Source organism: Lagenorhynchus albirostris, chromosome 3 (assembly GCF_949774975.1).
Source record: "Lagenorhynchus albirostris chromosome 3, mLagAlb1.1, whole genome shotgun sequence".
Lineage (NCBI taxonomy): Eukaryota > Metazoa > Chordata > Mammalia > Artiodactyla > Delphinidae > Lagenorhynchus > Lagenorhynchus albirostris.
The window spans coordinates 83,646,497-83,669,585 of record NC_083097.1 but is presented as its reverse complement, the minus strand read 5'-3'; the positions used below and the strand labels follow the sequence as shown (position 1 = coordinate 83,669,585).

The window sequence follows — 23,089 nt, the reverse complement described above, 5'->3', positions numbered from 1 at the left end:
CCCATCCCACAGAGACAGGGAGGTGGACTCACACATGAGCCAAGGCTCCAAGCCCCTGGTGCATGCTCCGTTGTTTCTTCAACTTCACTTAAAAAACATAAATTCAAAGATAAAATCATTAAGGATGTCAAGATGCTGATTGCATCCTTCTGCCTTGGGGCTTTGTGCAAAAGGCACAGGTGGGACACCCATGAAACCTGCTCTGGCTGAGACCTGAGAAGAAGGCCTCAATATAGAGTTTTTCCTCGGAACTTAAACTCACTGAGCTACTGTCCTTCAAAACCACACGTGCGGGCTTCCCTGGTGGCGCAGTGGTTGAGAGTCCGCCTGCTGAGGCAGGGGACATGGGTTCGTGTCCCAGTCTGGGAAGATCCCACATGCCGCGGAGCGGCTGGGCCCGTGAGCCATGGCCGCTGAGCCTGCGCGTCCGGAGGCTGTGCTCCGCAACGGGAGAGGCCACAACAGTGAGAGGCCCGCGTACCGCAAAAAAAAAAAAAAAAAAAAAAACCACATGTGCTACTACTGTTTTATAAGACGTTACCATTGGGGGGAACTGAGGGAAGGGTACATAGGGCCTATCTTTATTATTTTTTTCAACTTCCTATGAATCTACAATTATTTGAGAATAAAAGGTTATATACCAAAAACCCTCACGCATATGCTACTTTTCTGAAGAAAGGAAGGGGTGGAGGGTGCCGGGAAGGAAACCAAGAGCAAGATTGGGAGGATGAAATTAAAGTCACTTAGTGGTATTCAGCTGGACCTCACAAGTTATCTTGCAACCTCAGCTGGAAATGGAAAAGGAGCGTGGTCAGGCTCACATTCCAAAGGTGAAGGACAGATCTGCTTGTTTCTGACCACACTCCCCTGTTCAAATCCACTAAATGATCATTTTCTGATTGCTCCCTAGATACAAGGAATGCACTGCACTGCCCTATGCTCTCTGAGATTACAAGTGCATTTTATGCAAGGAATGCATTCCCAAGAGTTGATGGAATCCAAGACTAATCTTGACAAAGAACTTCTAGTTGCCAGCTAAAGCAGTACTACCTCATGGCAATAGAGTGAACAGAGTTTTCTTGGCCCATGTGTGTTGAAAGTCTCTATTTTTTATATAATTTGAGAGTATTCACCTTATTTCTGACTTTGTGCCTGATGTTTACATAATACTATTCCAAATTTGCACAGTTCAGATTGGCATAAAAAGATCTACACAGATTCTAAAGGGATATTGCTGGAAGTAAATAAACTAACACATACAACCCATCTAGCATAATCCGTGGAACAAAACAGGCAGAAAATTAAAGGTAGGCACTCTTATTGCTATTATATTCAGTAATATTTCCAATAGATCACAGTCTTTGATCCCAAAGAAAAGGATCTCCAAACTACAAAGCTGGGAGAGTTCCATTTTTCTAAAAAAAAAAAAAAAAATCAGTGTGAACAGAATAAAAGTAGAGCTCATAGAGTTTCTACGAAAATACCATTTAGCATTGAAGTTCTAATTGTTTTTCCAAAGAAGGGAAAATTAATACCCAGTCAATTCTACTGCTTCTGTGCAAATGTGGAACAGAGCAACAAATTAAAACTACACACCATCCCAAAGCTTTGTTCTAGTCAGTGATTAGAATACCTCTTCTCTTATGTTATTTTTCTTTGCTCACATCATGGGGGAAGGACTAGTAATCAGTGAGATTTCTGAATTAAAAGCAAACACTGTAGAGGCACTCTGCATGATCATTCCCTGAACGGACATAAGTAGCCTATCATGTTCTTCCACCCCTGGGTAATAGCTCATGAAAGAAGGACGTTTAAGCAACAGAGCAGGACCAGGGCACCAGGGTTCAGAGCACCCAGCACCGTCTTCATACAGTCTAAAGACAAGCTTTCCTTTGGATCTGGCCATTGTCATCATCGTCATCTGTCCTGAATAGCATGTCCTCCAGAGCCAGGCTTATACTGTGGTGGGGCCTCAAGAGCTGAAAGAAGGCCAAAGCTGCCTGACAAGTGCACACATTCCAGGGAGAGGGAAATTTTTCTGAAAACAGAAGTAGGAAGACTTGTCTCTGGAGAGGTTATGTCATAGCGGTGAAGAAACAACAGAACACCAGAAACTTATTGCAGAAGAAACTATAGATAGTGCTGGATACCAGGACCACGGGCTCCTTAACAGTTGTCCACCGGATCATTTGGTATTTAGTTGAGAACTTCCTCTTGCTGCAGCACTGTCTTACCTACTATCTGTGAAAAACACACACTGTCTGCTCACATGGAGCTGGTATCTACCTTGGTCCATAACACCCAAGTGAAACAGTTCATCTCACGACAGATGAAGAGCACCAGCTTTGGATTCAGGCCTCAATGCTGCTAACTTTCTGCCTGAGTGGAACTGGGCAATTCGGTGAGCTTTTCCAAGCCTTAGTCCTGAACTATAAAATGGGGATAATAACATCCCCGTTCTCCCAAGGTGAAGGTGAACACGGCAGGTAGGAAATCTGGCCTTTACGAAATACATCTTGTTTCATGGAGACAGTCCCATGTTGTGGTTATGTAAACCATGGTTCACATCCTGGCTTTACCACCTATTAGCTGCATTTCCTTGGTCAAATTACTTAACCTCACTTGCCCCCATTTCCTTGTTTGTAGAATGCAGATAATATAGCCATCATAGTGGGATGGTTTTACAACCTTGCCCAACTCAACAAAGAGTGTTAAGACAAATCTTTCTAGATGTGAAGAGTCAGGGTCAGTTTGCCACCATTTAATTTTCACTCCAGGCAAGACCCAATGGCATTCAGAAATCACGTACACTATTTTTTCAGCAATATGCTCGAAATTTCTTTTCCCTTTCTCAAAGGTCTAAGCCATCTAGAAGATTTCTTGAGGTTGAACAGAAAAGGGTTTGCTAGAAACTCTCAGTCAACTCTGTGGATATAACAAAGCAACTACTGAAAAGAGCAGGTGGTATTCTGACCCTTTTTATTACCTCCCTGGGGTTTCACAGTGGATCATAGGATAGGTTATCTCACTGGAGGTAGGTTCAATGGGAAGGCTCCTGTCTATTATTTACTAGATATACTAAACCAGCAGGCCACCATAATTTCCAGATGCATAGAGAGAATTCTCACAGGAATGTGGCACATGTTACATGTTCTCTCCCCCTGTTTATAAACTTGTTGTTTATCTTCTGAAAAGGGGGACCTTATTCTGACCTTATGACATCTTACTTAAGAACAATAGACCATAGTCCTAATTTGCTAATTTCACTTGGTTCCCCAGAGAAAGAAGAAAAGTTTTAAATTATATCGTGACTCTTAGGGGAGCACATCGGCCCATACATGGAGTATCTGATGGAGAATCTTCAAGATGAGACGATCAAATGACTAAAAGTGCACAGCACAGTTCCTGGTGTGTGATAAAAACTCAATCTCAATAAATATTTGCCCAAAACAAAAGAACCACAAGAGGCACTATATAATTCCTCACTCAATTATATGGCACAGGCATGCTTTGTAAGAAGAGAAAGAATGGTGATGGCTATAAGAAGAAAAACATGACTTCACAAAGGAAGAGGAATTTGAGCTAGACCTTGAAGGACGGCTAGAATATGAATGAGAGGAAAAGAGATGGGAGGGCATGAATGGTGAGGGAAAGTTGAGTGCAGACAGAGAAAGAATGAGTGGTATGTTCCTGGGACACAGGACTACTAACAAAATTAGATAGAATTGGTGGGGCCTGTTTATAGAGGGGATCGGGAATCAGCAGGAGAACCCTGATTGGATATTTTGATGTGTTCATGAGTCTATCAATCTGGGTCCATTCAGGAGATAGAAATCACAGAGTCAGGGTACTGCTCCCTGGTGTCTGCACTGGAATATCCACAGAAACAAATGTCCATACTGTTGGTGAGCGGAAGCTGACGCCTGGGCACACAGAGGGACCTGGGTACACAGATAGTGCTGGGGTGCTACCGTGTGTGCTGCTGGAACTGGGGTCTGGAGAGGCCTTCCTGTGTAAGAACCTAAGGTACTTTTGGGTACCTCAGGCCAAGGGGTCCAGAGTTCCCTACATGTCCAGCCCCATAGGGCTGAGGAGAAGGTGTGCAGGCAGAAACTTGGGCTAAAGCACAGGTTTCATTGTCTGGGGCTCCCCACTATGCCACTACTGTCCAAACTGGGCACGGAGGACCCCTGGGGAAGTTGCATCCTGCAAGCTCTTAGCACCGGCAGAAACCTCGAGGGCTGAGTAATGGAGAAAAAGAAAGCACTGTCTAGTTCCTTTGGAAGTATCCACAGGAGCCAGGAAGAAGAGCCCTTCTTCCTGTGGTATCTCTCCAGTGCTCTGTACCGGCGGAGGTGAACCTCATGCCAGCTGGCACAGGAAGATATTTAAAGGTTCCAGATCCGTTTTCAGGAGTCAGGCAGTGAAGGATACGTTAGGAGCTAAGAGGCAATAAATTGGCAACTGTCACCATGGGCAGCGCAATGGAAGCAGACCTTCGGGGGTGATTTCAGGCAGTTTGGATTACACTGTCAAGATTGTACTGGCGACCGAGAAGCTCAGCCAGGAGGCTGCTGTAGTGACACAGGCATGAGATACCAAGGCCGTGGACCAGAGTGATGTCAGCAGGAAGGAAATAGAGGGGTTGGGTAAGATTCTTTGAAGGCAAAGGATCATGAGTAATAATGGACAAGCTGGGTTTGGAAAATTCCAGAGTCTAAGAACATGGCCAGAAAGGGGCTAAGGAATTGTCAAGAATGAGAGAGGCTGAAGACTAGGAAATCCGCCTAAGGTTAAAGCCCATGTAGGTCCTTAGTGCCTAGCACAACGTCCGGCAGAAGGTACAGACACACTCAGTAAACACTGGTGGAAGGGAGGGAGGGAGCGTGGGTGGTAAAGAGAGAGAAATCCTTTAAAAGGTAGAATCTTAATCCAGGAGGGGCAGGGTTTGGCAAAGGTCCCCAGAGCAGCCTCTCAGGATGTGATCCCAGGGGGAGGAAGGGCCAGGAGTAAGGGCCTGGCTCTTGGCAGCAGTCAGCCTCTACCTGTGGGCTATGGGAGATCCCCAGTCCAAGTGTAACCAGAAGCAGGGACTGAGTCCTCCAAATCCCTGAGAACATTTAATGAACTTTGTCACCTAAATGACAAGAATCCAGGCACAGGAGCCAACCACTCAGATCATCACAACTCTCTTCCAAGATATGACAGTGAAGTCGCCCAGGCTCTCTCCCTCTCCGCTCCCTCCTCCCAGTAATACCACCAGTGGTTCTGGAGCGGGGGCTTTTCCTTTATCCCTAGGCTTTTGAGTCCTGGGGATATAACAGTGATGCTTCATTTGTACTTAAACTGAAAGTGGATCCCAGATGTGGGAAAGAATGAACCTTCACTGAACAGCTGTTATGCACCTCGCAGAGAAAGGTATTCCTACCCCCATTTTACAGACGAGGACACAGATTCTCACAGATTCTGAGAGACTAAGTCTTTCCCCTTGTTCATGCAGTATGTCATTCTTGGAGGAAAGAAAAGACATATATAGGAACTTACTTTAAATAAAGTTCCCCTGTCATCCGTTTTAAAGCTTCTTGGTTGACTAATTTTTTAGGTTCTTACTCTTCACTTTCATCAAATTCTACATAATAATGAAAGCTAACATGTACAGCTCACTTACAAAGTGCCTGGCAGTGTTCTGAACACTACGTATATATTAACACAATCCTTATAACAACCCTATTTTACAGATGAGGAAACTGAGGCACAGAGAGGTTAAGTAACTTGACCAAGGTCACATAAGTGACCTAATAAGTGGTACAGTGAGGAGTCACACCCAGCTGGTCTGGCTCTAGAATCCATCCACAAAACAGCACACTGAGTTCAGAGAGAAACCTCATAGGACAATCAATCAATTGCAGAGCGTAAGATGTAGAAGGTCTTGATTTTACAGTTAACCTGGTAACTTCTTGACAATTTTGAACAGGGTCATGACTACTTAGATTCACTACTTCATAGTTTTTCTGTTGTAATAAAACTATGGAGCTGTAGTTGTTATATTCTAAGGGACAGTTTAGGAGCCAAGTAAAATGTTGACAAATGAGACATGTGATTGAGGCCAGAAGCGTATTCAAATCTGTCAAGCCCAGGTAGCCAGGACCCCAACATCATTAGCATCCCTCCACTTGGCTAGCTTTCCAGCAGGAAGGCTGGGTGCAGCATAATGTGTTGGTGGAGATGAACTCCCTCAGCCCCCCAAAGCCGCCCATGTTTCCTGGAGCCCAGTCTCCCTAGTGCCAGGAAACAACACGGTGTTGCCAGCATGTATTTATCACTCCGAAAACATGGTTCACCACTCCAGGCAAACTGAAAAGAAAAGCACAAAGTTCTGAGTTTGGAGCCAGTTACCTCTGCTGATGTCACAAATAAGCTAGGCAGCATTATAAAAGCAGGGAAAGAACAGTAACCATACTTTTTATTCAGACTAGCGAGTTGCTGTGACTGTGGGGTGCAATGAAATTGTCATCATCTCAAGTTCTTGATAAAAGCAAAAAGAGAAATAGTAAATTCACAAAGCTTTGACAAGGTACCCAGTACCACTTACAAACAAGGGCCTGACCTACATGCTTGCTTTACTTTCCGCTCTGTTCTTCATGCATCCTTCCTTGCCTGCCCGGAGGGAAAAAGGAAAGCATAAATAAATAAACAAATACACACATGCATATATGTATGTATATAATAATCTTGAGTTGTGTAGTGAGGGGCTTGAGCCTTTAAATAGAGTCAAGACTTCTATTTAATCCCAGGACAAAGATAGCAAAGATCGCTACAGTGAAAGCACTCTTACATCTTTCCTTCTTGCCTTTGCAGGGTTTGCTGCTATCAGGTAGCACGTGAACAGAGGCCATCATCTCATAGCTACCAAGGAGTGATGGTTTTCAGTTACCAGTGGGCAGGGCATGCCTCCAAACTGCTGCCTAGAGATAAAGGGTTCTCAGAATCATTAATAAGACTCGGAGAGACTCTCCATCTTCAATTTTGCTTCAATCTGCTAGCTTTAAATACAGCACTTGAGAGGTGTATTTCATGCACCCTTTCATGTGGTGCATTGCTTTAGGACATGCTTTCTTTCCCTCTAAATTTATCTTGGCTCTGTTTTCCCGACCACGAATCAGCTCTTTTTCATGGCTAAAGATGCCTTTTTCCTCCTCCTTAGTTTGTGGATTTTCATGGCTGTGCCTTCAGATAAAATGAACCATGTTGGTATAATGTCCCAATCTTTTCTCTTCCCTTAGACAAACAGGCCTAGCAACAACAATAAAAAATTTCTAACATGTTCAAACCCAAATTCTGACCAACACAAATAACCCAGAGATATCTGTAGGTAATTTTATTCTACCAGAGAGCCCAAGTTGCAGACAGACACAAATGCCCTTGTCTGTATTTTTCTTTATAGAAATAATTGAATTTAGAAGTGAATTCACTCTGGGTTGGGTTTTTGTCATTATTATTATTTACTATTTCCCTCTTCTGAGCACTCTGACCTTTGGGATTATTGCTGTAGAAATCTTATTTCCATGATTGACAATGTCAACATCATCTAAGGCCATATGGCATAAACAGCCCAAGTTCTTGTATTCTCAGTCAAAAGCTTCTGGACCTCACTAAACAATTCCTTGGTAAATCCCTTCAGCATCCCTGCTATTTTAATCAATCCTGCACACATGAAGCAGCTGGATCTCTGCTTCATGATTTGTCTCAGGAATAGAAAAATGGAGCTAGAGCCTTCTTATGCCTTGGAAAGAAGAATATAAAGTTGCGGGGAAGCCAAAGTCTTAAAGGAATTTTCATTGTTTCTAGTTCTGGCTTGAGTGAGACTTTTGGCAGAGCTAGAGGGAAGGAATCAGACAGAACCTATTTAAGAATTATTGCCAAACTGAAGGATTGAGTTTTGCTTAAGGGATGAGTTAAAGACCCCAGGGCATGGCAATAAGATAGAAAAGAGATTTGTTTTCCTTTACCTCTAGAAAACATTTGATTGGGGAATATAGAACGACAGTCCAAGCAGCATTAGGATTAGACGGAATGGAGAACCTTTTCCAACCGTTGTACCTCCATGACGGTGGAGCTTAAAGGTGCTTGGGCTGGTGAAACCAAGAGAAAAAGAATAAGATGAGTAAGCACACCTGCAAGAGCACCTGCACCTGCTACACAGGCTCTGTGTCCATGGTTTTATTGCAGCTGCTCCCAGGGCCACAGTGGGCTCATAATCACGGGCAATGAGGCAGCAGCTTAGATTAGTAAAAATGGAATATGGGCCATGATGGAGACCATGTAAGAAATAGTAGCCCTCATTTTTAATCTACTCCATTCACCATTCATTCTCCTCACACAGATGAAACTTGAGCAGAGGCAAAGAGACTCATAAGTGACTTCAGATACTATTCTTGGTTGTGTGTCATATGTCATAGGAGTGTATTCTTTGCACTGTCCCACAGCAAAGGATGAAGGAGAATACTGGTAGTTTCAGAATTACCTAATAGTGCTGATACAGAGAGACAACCATATTATAGCATCTTATCTGCCTAATGGGTCCAAAGGATAGCAGACCCACTGAGTATTTGCTCTTAGCAAATGAGCACATCTGTCACTTATTAATAGAATAAAATCTCCAGGCTTTATGTTTCCCCATTTCTTTTTGCAGTTTAAGATGCTCCTGAAAGATAGGTTACTCCTTATAGGCATGCAAACTCTTTATCCCTATTAAAGCAAATGAAAATATATTCTTCTGGTTTCTAATGTCATTATTATTGGCCATAGACAATTATTATAAGATGTGCTGCCTTCTTTATATTTACTAAAACAGAGCAAAATTTTAGATCTCTGTCTATATTCCAGGAAAGCTCATGGCTTCAGGAAATATTCTGTCTCCTAAAACGTAAATACTACAGCTTTCAACTGCCCAAGAAACCAGACATGTGAGAGATGTAGTGTGGAAGACAGAGCTAGAAAACCAGTGCTTAAGTTCTGTTTCTGTCTATGTAACCTTGGGGCATCTTATTGAAACTCAGTTTCTTCTTCTAGAAAATGGGGAGAACATTAGCTTCCTGCTTTATAGAGTAGTTGTGAAGAGTAAAAAAGACAGGGTCCACGAAAATGTTTTATGAACTGAAGTGCTATACAACTATGAGATCTTACTTTTAGTGGAGCATGTATTTGTATATATCCACCTGTGAGTTGCAAGAAATTTTTTGTATATGTGTATAAATTCACACATACACATTTATGTATTTTGGCGGGGGGATGTCCATAGTTTTCATCAGCATCTCAAAGGAAGTCATCACCTAAAATTGATTAAGAACCTCTGGGCTAGTTGGTGTTCCTCATCAACACTCATTAGAAATATGCAACTTAAAACCACTAGGAGATACCACTGTACACCCAGTAGGATGGCTATTACGAAAAAGACAAGCAATACAGAGTATTGGTGAGGGTGTGGAAAATCTGGAACATTTATACACTGCTGGTGGAAATGTAACCTGGTACAGCCACTTTGGAAAACAGTTTGGCAGTTTCTTACAAAGTTACACTTACCATACGGCCCAGCAATTTCACTCTTAGTAATCTACCAAAGAGAATGAAACCATATGTCCACACAAAGACCTGTACACAAACTTTCATAGCAGCATTATTTGAAAGAGCCCCAAACTGGAAAGAAAACTCTCCATCAACTTGTGAATGGATAAACTAAATGAGGCATATGCATATAGTAGAATATAGCTCAGCAATAAAAAGGAATGACATACTAATAAGAACTACAACATGGAGGAAACTTGAGAACATTACACTAAGTGAAAGAAGACCCTATAGTGTATGATTCTACTTATACAAAATGTCTAGAAATGGCAACTTTATAGGAACAGAAAATAGATCTGTGATTGCCTGTAACTGGAGGGGCAAGGGTGGCAACTGATTGCAAACAGACTCAAAGGAAATTTGGAGGTTGATGGAAGAGTTCTAAAACTAGATTGTAGCAATGGTTTCACAGCTCCGTAAATGCACTAAAGGTCACTAAGTTGTACACGTACAATAAGTGACTTTATGGTATGTAAATTTTATCCCAGTACAGCTGTTTTTAGAAAAGACATGAATAACGGACAGGATATTTTGACATATAATTGTAAAATAAATACAAATAGCAAAAATTTACCTATAAACTGATTTTAGTTTTGCATACATGTTTCAAACTACTGTCATTTATAGAAAAGTGTTCTTTATTCTCTCTATGCTGCAGTTTCCTGACTTGTAAAAAAAAAAAAAAGATAATAAAAGTAACTACCTCATAAGCATTTGTGAAGATAAATCAATTAATAGATTTAAAGAAATTAGAAGAGGGCCTGACACACAATAAGTATGGAATCATGTTAATTATAGCCACTAACTAGAGCTCTCATGCCACTACCAAAAACATATATTTTGTAACATCAATTTCTTTTGATGTTCTTTTCTCTGATGGGAAAAATGAGCATGAATGATTAATGATACTCTCCCAAGTTGACATAAATAAATGCATATTAATAGAGGCTATTCAAAAGGGATGTAGAAAATTTGGAGTTTGATGTAATATATCACAGAGAACATAATCTATAAAAACTCATTTTGGTTTTAGTTTCATTTCGGAACAAAACAAACAATCAATTCAGAAAAAACTTTAGTCCTCCTTTCCTCCCTCATTTTCTTCCTTATCTGCTTAGTTGCAGTGCCCATTCTGAACCTCTTCTTATCAATTACAGGATGAAGGAAAATGCCCACCTCTAGACGTAATAAAATTAGAAGGTGCAGAAATTGGCATTGATAGCAGCTTGGGAAAACCATTTGTGTTTAACTGTGTGCCTCAGTCTGGAAATAGAGCTTTCTACCTCTGCACAACCTCAAACCAAGAAATGAAAAGGTAATCGATTATTCTTTTATCTTACTAGTTTCACATTGGGTGGGGGAATGCTTCTTCAATAGCAATCTGACAGATTCTTGGGACTGGAAGTAGGGAAGGGAACAGCAAATTCACAGCATGAGTCAATAAACTGTCTTTTTCTTATGTATGAGAAGTTTGGATTTTCATGTTTCTGCCAAGTTTTTTCCTAACAGAATTTCCAAAGAACAGAAGCATCTTCTTCTAACTCATTTACCTTAGATCTCTATATTTTCTAAAAAAGCTCACTACTGCCACAGTTCACATCTAGCTTCCCCAAAAGTTGCCAGATTCATGTATTTTAAACTAATTGGATGGATAGTCAGAGGAATAAAACTAATGTAGTTGGGTTACAATTTAACACACTACAGTGAAATGAGCAAAATTAATAATAATAATATAGCTTTGTGGGGAATTAATGCAGTTGACAGTCTGTAAGCGTACAACCCAGTCTGACGGTAGAAGTGTGAAGGCATTCTAAGAGGGTAGCCTACAAACTCTAAGCATTCAGCAACTTATGATCATTATTCAGTGTGTCACCCTGAGGGAATGGAGATCATTGGTCAGTCCAGTGAGTCAACTCAGAACTGCTGTGTAAGTACTGCTACTTTAGGGTGATGGGTGGGATAGAATGAGGGAGAGGGAGACAATGACAAAAAAATGGGTCAACAGCGTTTAGAAGAATGCCATATCTCTTTAAGAGAATTTGGACTCCAATTTTAAAGAGAGCCCTAGGTCTGAAACCTCTTAGGCAAACAATATACTGTCTCTATTTGTGGAACACTGTGTATTCAAATGCATGTTTCTTTATAGGACAAACAAGGAAACATGCTGATAGCAACTTAATTGTATTTCAATTCACGGACAAAATATTTATTGGATAGCTAATATGTCCAAGACACTGTTTTAAAATCTCTGAGGACTATTAGTGTGATTAGGCACCAATCCTTGCCTTCAAAACAGCTCTGAACCAAGAAGGTAGGATTTTTAATGCAAAATAGAAATCGAGCCATGCTATAGGAAAAGACAATGTGGCGTAGAAATTGAGGGTGGGGAGAAAAGGTCTCTGGACTATGGGTGAGGGAGGAGTTTATGAAGGGTGTGGTATAGCATCAGATATGCATACAAAAGAAGAAATGGAACACAGAAGTGCAGAGGGATTAAATCAAGCTTTGGGGAGAAAAGCATGCAGGATGGTTTGATTGGAAGTTATGGGGTTTAAAAGAAACTTGGAAAAGATTGGCAGGATGGGGTGGGGTAGATAGGCTGGTACCTGGCTAAGGAGACAAGACTAACAAATTTCAGTCCTCAAGTAGGGACACTAACAGTGCACTAAAGGTGGCCACCTTGTCCAAGGAACACTTGGGGAGGTGGCTTAGAACAGTGGCTATTTGCCAGTCTTTCCATATATTAATAGCCAGGGCCTTACAGTTATCAGCCCTGCTGATGTTAAATCTACATACCTCAGTAAAATAATGAATACATTTTCCCTTAGGCACTAATTAAACTATAGTAAAGGAGAAGAATAAAAATAAATTTATTTTAAATACCTCTGGTGGGTGTGGGATTTTGCCACCTAGTAACACCAATTTTATAAGAATGTGTTGCTCTTCAACCATGAATTTAGAGCCATGAAATATACCTGAGGCTCAGGACTCTTCTGTCTGAACAAGCTCCCCAAGGAAAGCACCTCTCATCTTTCTGTCTTTCAGGTGGCTTGAAGCAATGGACAGAGCGGCCCATCCTGTCCACCAGGTAAGGTGTCCTTGATGTTTATCTGTGCCTTCATTCTGCTTTTCTTCTCCGAGGGGGAAAGGATCAAGTTAGATGTCATGCAGTCCACCCTGGGACTTCTCATATCTGCGATAAAAGCTGGGATTTGCAGTCAACAGGATTTTCCACTCAGATTTTATGGAGGTGCTTGCATTCCTGCTGTTCTTTTTGTTTTCAGCGGTTTGTATGACATTTCTCTCCGTGAGCTCAATGGGTAGTTCCAACTGGGGTGGAATCTCTCCTTGACACAGAACAGCCCAGTGGTTCCCCATGAGGTTAAACCACTGCTACTGTTTTTTTCACACTCCCTAAGAACAAGGGCTCAGGGATATCTTGGGATAGTGCTGTTGGCCAAGCAGCTTATTAGAAAATGATTCCTAGCCCTGAAGTAATATCGTTTTTAATTTAAATTTGACCTATAAACTGAGAGATAACTTTGTAAGATCAACAGGTGAGTCATCACTTCAGCCCCTAAGTCATTTGATACCCTTCTTTCTGAGCTATGACCTGGTCAAGAGGGAAGAAACTTCTTCAATATTCAACTGTTTCATGTTTATGCTGTAGATATGATTTCTAATAAGGTTATAGAGTTCCTTTAAATATGCTCATTTCCTCACAAAATGGCTTATAAGAAAAAGGTATTTACTGTCAATAATCTTCTCTACATATTTTGGCTCTTGTACATTCAGGAAACTTTGGGTTGCTTGAGCTTAAATGTACTACCCCCGTGCCCTGTAACTGTACTTTCAGAATAATCACCAGCACTATCATATGATAAACAGCAGGACTTGTGTTTCACTCTACCTGGAACACAATGCTCAACACACTCATCCGTCTCTCCAGTGCATCACCGTCATGAGCCTCGATATTTTTAAGAGGGATCTATTCTGCTCATACACTCAGGGTGTCTGCAGCAGAGTGAAAAATGAATACCCAAACTCCCAGCAGGCTCCCACTACACAGCAAAGAATTCAGCCAGCTCTGCATTCTGAAATCTTTTGCACTGCTGTGTTAAAACTAAAGAGCAAAAATGAAACCAATAAAGAAGAGAAACTGGCCAGTGCCCAGCAAGGTATTCTGATAAAGGGATGAAGCACCGTGTCCCCTGCCTCAGGTCAAGTTCCCAGGAAAAGCCTGCCACTCCCTCAGGACTATGGATCGAGGGCTGACCTCCAGGGTAGAGGATCTTGATTTATCACGGACCTTCCACTACACGGACCATATGAGCCTAAGGCCTGATTTGGCCTGGGGCATTTAACTCGTTCCTTTGTACAAATGGCAGTGCTAGATAAAGTAAAGCATGAACCAGGGGCTGCAGTTAATCACAGTGGACATGCCAGGAACAGGGCTAGAAGGACAATCCCAATGGGGAGTAAAACAACACAGTGGGGCCAGCACTTACAGACAGGGCCTTTAAACAACAGCCTTTGCTGAGCTGCCCATTTCCATTTCCTTTCTATACATCACTGATAATTCTTTTGATTTCCTCACAATAGAAAAGAAGCCAAAGAGAAGGGATGTCTATGGACATGAAAAGGGAGAAATTCTCTATGGCCAATGGATAAATTCAGATTGTCTGGCTTGTTGCTCAAGTATTCAGATTGCCTTAGCAATAGAATCACTTAGGACAGAAGCTTCTCTGAAGTCAGTCTTGGTGCTGATGTCACTGGCTCTGGGAGTCAATGACCATTGGCACAGGATGGCCACTCAGCTGATCCCTTTGTGTCACACCTGCAGAAGCATGTCTGGGAAGACGTTACTCTGCACAACAGGAGCCTCCCGCCCCTGGCTATCAAGAACCCAGAGTGCCTGGGCCTTCTGCACCAACTTGACAGAAGCACAGACATGTGGATCCAGCACTATTGCATTCTGAAGGATGGCTGCTTGTACTTCTACGCTAGCATTCGCTCCACCCAGGCCTCAGGTATGGACTTAACTTTCACCTGAAATAATAGTAATTGCCGTCATAATAGTAATGACATCTTAGCTTTACAGAGACTTTACCAAACTTTATGCTGTGTAAATTAGTTCAGTTATTGTCTGGAGAAGGGATACTATTATTATTCACATTTTACAGATAGGAAAACTGACTGGAAAGTCTACACAACTTGACAATATCTCGTGTAGTAAGCAATGAAGCCGAGATCTAAATGCAGCCAACCTAACTCCAGAGCCTGCACCCCTAACCCCGCGATTTTACTGCCTGGGAAAACAAAAACTAAACCCCTTCATCTTTTTATCACTGATGACATTCAGAGTCAATGCCAGTAGTTTTCCTGGCTAGTGGCTCTACCCTTTTCTGGTAGTATCCCTAATCTTGGACAAGTGAGTAATGAAAAGAACATTAATTGCCAATTTTCCTTAGGCAAGTTACTTAACTTCCTAAAACTTAGTTTCGTCATTTATAAAATGGAAACAGCTATCTATTTCACAGGACTATTGTGAAGATTGAATGAAGTGATTGCCATTTAGAGTCTCTTAAGTTCTACATACAAAGTACTCGACACAAAACGCTTTCTCTCTATAAAATGTATATATATTTATTAAATTGTATATAAATATTATACATAATATATATTTTAATATGCTAAAAGCTATATATAAAAAATAAGTATGTAAACAATATAATATAGTAATAAAATAATTGTGCACGATTTCTACAAGAACGATTATTTACCTTCTTGTCATTTTTGACAAAATAGATTACAGATGTTTTATTTGCAGTTGAACTTTTTCCCAAACAAATAATCCTTAAATAATTTTCAGTAATGAAGATCCTGGAATCTTAGTCATTTAATTTCCTTTTTTTAGCATAAATGCCTTTCTTTAATTAAGCTAGATCGCCATGCCAAATGGGAAGGAGGTATCTGGTGACCATTTTGACCTTTTTGGAAGGGTATGAAAGAGGTACAAACTGAGCATCACACTATGGTCCTTTTCTCATCACTCAGGATGAGCAATACAATAACTCTCTTTTACTTACTCACCCTTCCACTTTGAGAGTATTAAAACATGACCCAGAATATTATTCAACTATTAGGAAATAGCCAGCATCTCTAAGCACTTTCCGAACAGACTGTTCCTATGCAATCCAAATCCACAGCTTTAAGCACCTGACTCCAGGATGAGAATGAAGATAGACAAAACAAACGTCTAAAGTAGTCATTGACTGGGGCTTTTATTATAAAATATCACTGCGAAAGTCTGAACCATTATAACTAACAAATCAATGAAGTTCATTTTCAAGAGAATGTTTCCATAGGTAGAAAGTGAATGTTTAGGATTGAATGCTCAGATTACTCCAAACTTAAATATTAACCAAGTGCTTCCAAACCCCTGGGGCCCAGGGACCGCTACTGATTCCAAGAGTTTAAAATGGTAATGACAGCCACTAAGTGGCCTCCCTTATTCTGAAAGGTCCGAGGAGGCCCTATTTAGAAAAGTCCTGGTTGGAGAGCTGGGAAACAGCTACTAATAAATGGCCTAAAAATAATAACAGTAAAAGCAGATAACAGAGTTATCTTTTAGTGGGTAAAGATTTTGTACTGGTCACTCTAGTAAGTGTTTTTACTTATTATTTCGTTTAATTTCTACAACAATCTTATAAATAGGTTATTAGCCCACCTACGAGTTTGGAACCTGATGCTTAGCAAGGTTAACTCATTTGCCCAAGTTCCCTTAGCTAGTAAATGGTGAAGATAGAATTTGAACCTAGGCAGCCTAAGTTACACTAGCCAAAAGGAAAAATAGACAAGGGGGAAAATGTGAAAGCTTTCTTTATATTCATCCTTATTATTTCACACATCTTTCCAGAAACTTCCATGGTCCTTTGTTGCATCCAGAGCACTCTAGGGCCTTCTACTTTGTCCCCAAACCCTTCTTTCTGGCTTTCTCTTCCACTCCTGTGTTAAAGCACCCTGTACTCCACATGCACACATGGTCACATTCTATTTGCTTAGCACACCCCACCTCTTGGACTTTTCTCTGACCCCATGTCTTTGCTTATGTTAATTCCTTCCCCTGAAACATTCTCTACCTACTGATTCCCCAACACAAGTTGTCCAGATTCTAGCTGTCCTTCAAGTGCTTATTCAAATGTTGGCCATCTCTGTTGGAAAGGAATCCCAGATGGTCCTAGGTAAACAAAGCATCTCACTTTTCTGAACTTCCACACTCACCCATCTTGCGACACTTATCACCCTCTACTTTGTATTTTATCTCTAGTTGGCCATTTATCTCTTCTAAGGGATTATGTACTCAGAGATGACTCTATATTTTGTATGTTTAATAAATGAATGAGTAAACAACCAAATTGACTCAGTTGGCCACTATTCCCATGAAGTGTGGGTACTGTAGTTTGTCATACCCTCATTTAACAATGGAGAAAGATTAGAAGATTACAAAGCCAATTCAAAGGCAAAACCAGAACTCAGGCCACCAGATACCTGGGCTTTTGGCCATATTACACTCTTTCCAGCTGTAAGAAGTTATCTAATTTCTATCTATTTTAAAATTTTTCTCCTGAAAATACATTATTTTGTGGCTAATAAAAATAAATTCAAAGCCATTCATTCTTTCCCACCCTTACTTCTTTTCTTTTTTTTTTTAAATTTATTTATTTATTTATTTTTGGCTGCATTGGGTCTTTGTTGCTGTGCACGGGCTTTCTCTAGTTGCGGTGAGCGGGGGCTACTCTTCGTTGCGGTGCGGAGGCTTCTCATTGCAGTGGCTTCTCTTTTTGCAGAGCATGGGCTCTAGGAGCGCAGGCTTCAGTAGTTGTGGCACACAGGCTCAGTAGTTGTGGCTCACGGGCTCTAGAGCGCAGGCTCAGCAGTTGTGGTGCACAGGATTGCTCTGCGGCATGTGGGATCTTCCCAGACCAGGGCTCGAACCCATGTCCCCTGCATTGCGGATTCTTAACCACTGCACCACCAGGGAAGCCCCCAGACTTACTTCTTGAATATCCTATCTTCATAGGTCCTTAATTTCTAGCCCAAATTATTTCAATATGAATGAAAAGAACATGTTCCTTACTGAAATTCCAACAGAATTTTTATATCTAGGCCAGGTTCTAAAATAGAGGCCTGTGATTTCTGTTTTTACATGACTCTATTCTTCCTTGAATAAAAGATGCCTGAGCATGCACCTTGTTCCAGAAGGTGTACTTTACTGCCACCGCCTCCCCACTGCCACCCTGACAGCTGTTGGGTCCAGCTGGAAGCTCTCCCAGGGTTAATCCACTGCTAATCCTTCTTCAGCATTAAGGTGGCTGTGCAGGAATTCTTCGGAAGTTCTTTACCCTTCCCTAGACTTGAATTTTAAATTGAGGTTTACATCCTTTTTCTAAGAGTCCTTTTCAATCTTCTTATACATCTTAACTCAGATCACGACCTGAGGCTCACAGCCAGTGGTCCTGCATAATGAAACTTAAGATAGGATCGAGGCAAATCCAAATTTCCTGTGGAAAATTCCCCAAATAAATATGCCCCTCTCCACTGTCCACAAAAAGTCACTGCCCTGGTGAACCACATTTTTTTTTCCAGAGGACTGGATCATACTGCTCAAGTGTATTGGAATGGGAAAGTTAGCATGTGCTATTGAATGCTTCCTATGCGTCCAGGACTTGGATAGGCACTTCATGTTCGTTATCTAAAACTAGTATTTGCAAAACATCCACAGTTATTGTCCTATTTCAAGTAAGAAACTAAAGCTTGGAGAAGTTAACTAGCACACCACTGGTCAACCAGCTATTAAGTGACAGAGACAAACTCTGAACAAATGCTATCAAAATCCTATGCCCAAACTCTTAGCCACCATGCTCTGTGTAGCACTCCCTGACAGAAATTAGTCTTCTAAAAGCAGTACTCGGTCAGTAATGTTGTGTGTCTGGTCTCTGCGCTCTGGACATCAGCACACTGACTGCAATAGCCAGGGTCCACTCAGTCCAACAACCAAAGGAGTTGTGAGGACAGCAAAGAAATTGAGTTGAATGGCTGAAACCATGCTGCACCATGAACACTACACACACAAATATGTTTAGTTTAACTTAATCATTTTATATGCATGGAATATGAATCATTATTATATTAATAAAGATTATACAGGGTTCTAATGCTCATTTTCTTCTAGTTGACACTAAGTAAATGACCTTTGCGCTGGTCTGATCTATAGTTCGTTCTTTACTTACATTGTTCAAGCTCTGCTTGGCTCTTGCACATCCCACCCTGGTTTGGTTCCTAGTTCTCCCCTGTGAAGGTCATAACCTTGAAGCAGGCCTTGATTACCATTTATAGCAGTATTTATCAAACTGCAGGTTTTGACCCTGTTACTGTGTCATACAGTCAATGTAGTAAATTGTGACCAGTATTTAAAAAACAATAGCATAGGATTTAATTGAATAAAAAGCATCATGATACATCACAATGTTTCACAAAACTTTTGGTTTAATTGTATTAAAACATGTAGAGGTCTGTATTTATTACATCTTTATACCACAGCCAAAAAAGGTGGAAAAATACTAAAGTACAAAAACCCCATCTCTGCATATATCCTGGTTCACACAGTCAGTTTTCTTTCAGAATATTAGAAACAGAATATTTAAAGAAGGTTGTTTCCTTTCTATGATCTTTGTAATATGCCTGTCATATTTTCTGCTTTGTTATTAAGACTCAGCCTTCTACATTCACCACTTCAGAGACATGGTCCCCTGGCTGCAGCATCTCGGTTACTTTACTGTTCTATTTTCATTTATTTTATTTTATTATTCACTTTACTACATTGATTTATGTTCTTTATTAGAGACCTGGGACACATCATATGATATTTCTTATTTCTGAAGGTATCTGTAGTATTTGGGGCATGACTTAGCTCTTGTGACAGTCACCTGTGATGCTGAGAGAATAGCGAGGGCAGCGAAGAGGAGGCAGGGAAAGATAACAGTGAGAGGAGGGGAAAGAGCAAAAGCCATGAGAAGCAACACAGCCCTGATTTCCTGTAAAAACCCTATGAGATGCTAGTCCCACATTTTACTTTCAGCTAAATATGCCTCAAATATATATTTTGGGAGTCGGAGAAATAGCCCCAGTCAGTTAGGTCCCTGAAGTCTTTTCTCACCGTTACGGAAGGTGCTAGTACTTTAACAATATGTATTACTGGCTGGCCTATGCCTGCTAATATTAAAAAGCCACTGTGATTATTCCAGAAGCCTGTTAGTCAAAGTGCCTCTTCATAGGCCTGAAGCCCCTTGTCATTCACAGTATACTTGATAATTTTTTTCCTTTTATCTCTCTCCAGCAAGAGCTGGAAGTAACAAATCATGATTGTTAACTATTATTCTTAAACAAATCACATCAAGTTCTGTATGTGCTGCTCAGATATATTTTACATTATTGCAACAAATGGATAGTTCTTGTGAGAAATCTCTGTCCAGACACTGTACCAGCTTGCTATTTATTGCTGCCACCTAATGACAGACAGAGACCAGCCCAATGAGGGCACTTGAAATGAGGTAATGGGGTTATAATTGGATGACTTTACTGCTAATCATTTCTACCCTATAATTAGTTAGGAGAGGTGTCAGAAACTTTCCTGTTTGTAGCAGACACCTTTTGGGTATAACTTTCTGTCCATTCTCAAAATGGGTAGGAATGGAGGAAGGTATTCTTATCTGTTCAGACATATGAGAAAAGGAAATTCACAAGCAGGAAGAAGTCAAAAACCAGTACATAATATAAATGGTGTATACTGTTGTTTGGAGCAGAGAATTAAGACAGCAAAATAACCCTCAGATAAGTTCTTAGGTATCCTATAGTCTTGAAACATCTAACGCGTTGCTTATTCTACATCTAGTATATACCCCCAAAACATACACCTATGCAAAAACTTGTGCGCGAACATCGCAATGTTATTCATAATAGCCAAAAAATTGAAGAAAACTCAAATGTCCAAACTAACAAATGGATAAATCAAATATGCTATATCCATACAATGAAATTTCAGCAATAAAAATAAATGAAGTACTAGTACATGATACAACATCAATGAACCCTGAAAACTTTATGCTAAGTGAAATAAGTCAGTCACAAAAGATCACATATCGTATAATTCCACTTATATTAAGTGTCCCAGGAAAAAATCTATAGAGACAGAAAGTTCGTTAGGATTGCCTAGGCTTAGGATGGGGAAGCAGATGGGCAGTGACTGCTAATGGGTATGGAGTTTCTTTCTGAGATGATGAAATGTTCCAAAGGTAGATTATGGTGGTGGTTGCACAACTTTATAAACAAACTAAGAATCAGTGATTGTACACTTTAAATGGATGAATATTATGCTGTGTAAATATTATCTGAAAAAAGTTGTTTTATATTTGTCTAGCTCAAAGAAAGAAGTCACTCTCTGATTTTGGTAAACACCATTTTACTGGAGCCTACTAAAAGGAAAAATTCTAACCATTTCTAAAATGAATGCTTTCCTAGAAGTTAGTTCTAAACTGGACTCTTTTTTTTTTTTCCGGTACGCGGTCTCACTGTTGTGGCCTCTCCCGTTGCGGAGCACAGGCTCCGGACGCGCAGGCCCAGCGGCCACGGCTCATGGGCCCAGCCGCTCCGCGGCATGTGGGATCTTCCCGGACCGGGGCATGAACCCGCGTCCCCTGCATCGGCAGGCGGACTCTCAACCACTGCGCCACCAGGGAAGCCCCTAAAATGGACTCTTTTTAAATGAAAAATTTTAAAGAATTTAATAGTGCAACTAAACCCCCTCTATAAAGACTTTTTAAAGTCCAAAAGCCACTCATTCTGTCTAAAAAGAAAAATTTATGACTTCCTGACAGTGTATATTGTTATCAAGTGTAGCCAAAGAAAAACAAAAATGAGCCAAATTTTCCTTTCACAGTCCCTTACTACCATACCAGTATAGAATACTTATCCCATAGAGTAGCAAAAATCCCAGTCGTATTTTGGCATTTTCTTTGCTAGTATAGTGCAGTAAAGTGGCTACTGGGGTGGGGACAGTGGGAGGTTGGGGAGCGAGAATAATAAGAGTTAGCAAGCACAAGAAAGAGATCTAAAAATCTAATCATCACTATTAATGACGTTACCTAGAGTATCTGCATGAGATTCAGGTTACCTCAGAGCATCAGGACACCATAAGGAACACACAAGTGTTGATTTTTCGGCACCTTCTCCTAGACTGATGTCTTCTCCCCACACCCCAACCCCTAAACAATGTAAACAGAATTCTGGCCAAGCAATATATAACCACTAACATAGGTTCAAAGGACCATGGGGAAGAAATTATCTTTTAAAACCAGTCATTTATTCTCATTTTAATTCAAGTTGGCGCCCTCACATCACCGTGTGGGTTCATATTTTAAATGTGCTTTGCATATGCACAAAGAAGGTGAGAATCTATGTTGGTTGTAGAACCCTCTGGCCATCTTCATAACTCCTCAGGATGTCTTAATGGTTCTGCCCAAACAAATACTATTTAATTTTTCCTCTAATGTAATATTGTAGGTGTCAATATTTGATACTGAAAAATGTATTTCAAAATGTGTCCTCCAGGAACACACGAAAAGAAGTAACCTAAAGAAACTACTTTAGGCCCACAGTAACAAAAAGCTAAATATTGAACATGTCATGAGAACACTGTAGAAATGAAAAACAGGAAATCCAAACTTTGTTACCAGTCTTGCCATTAATTATTAGTGGATGACCTAAGTTATCAATATATATTCTTTTGGAACCTCACTTCTTCCTCTGTAAAACAAGACACCTGGACTAGAGGTTCCTTCAGATACAAAATTTTCTTGACACCTTTTCTTACTCTTTCCCTATTCTCCTCACTTGCTTTTTTCCTTTCACCCTCTGTAGGTGGCCTTTATCTACAAGGATATACGGTGAATGAGCAGACCCTTAGCTTCAAGCAATCAGTAATTGAACTCAAACCTCCATCTGAAGAATTCAAGACTTTCTATTTCTGTGCAGAAAATAAGACAGAAAACCAACGGTAAGTCAAGGTCTACGTATTTCTTCTTTTTTATCAGTCCTGACAGGAGCCTTCTAAGCAAACCCTTATCCTTATTTTCCAACTTCAACTCCACATCTTCAATTAAATATCTCCCTTTCTTTGCATAGTCCCTGTAGTTAATATTCCCCAGGATTTTTTTTTCTTTCAACGCATAGAAGATGACTCTTCTAGAAGTATTTTTTTTCAAATGAAAATGGAGTCCATAGTTCTTCCCAAGGTAGTGGCTGACTCAGGTTTCAACATAAAAAATCCACTAACACTGTAACCCGTAAATATTGTAATTTATTAATTCACAGGTTTGTTGTTTCACCACCTTTCACATAACTCTTA

The 23,089-nt window shown here is 40.6% G+C and overlaps 1 protein-coding gene across 1 annotated transcript in view; it reads right to left on the bottom strand.

Moving 5' to 3' along the window:
• Positions 1–23,089, bottom strand: part of MACIR (macrophage immunometabolism regulator) — a 293,610-nt gene that overhangs the window by 74,809 nt on the left and 195,712 nt on the right. The window contains exon 8 of the mRNA XM_060143360.1: positions 6,612–6,657. Coding sequence (XP_059999343.1) covers positions 6,612–6,657 — 46 coding nt within the window. The remainder of the gene's footprint in view (positions 1–6,611; positions 6,658–23,089) is intronic.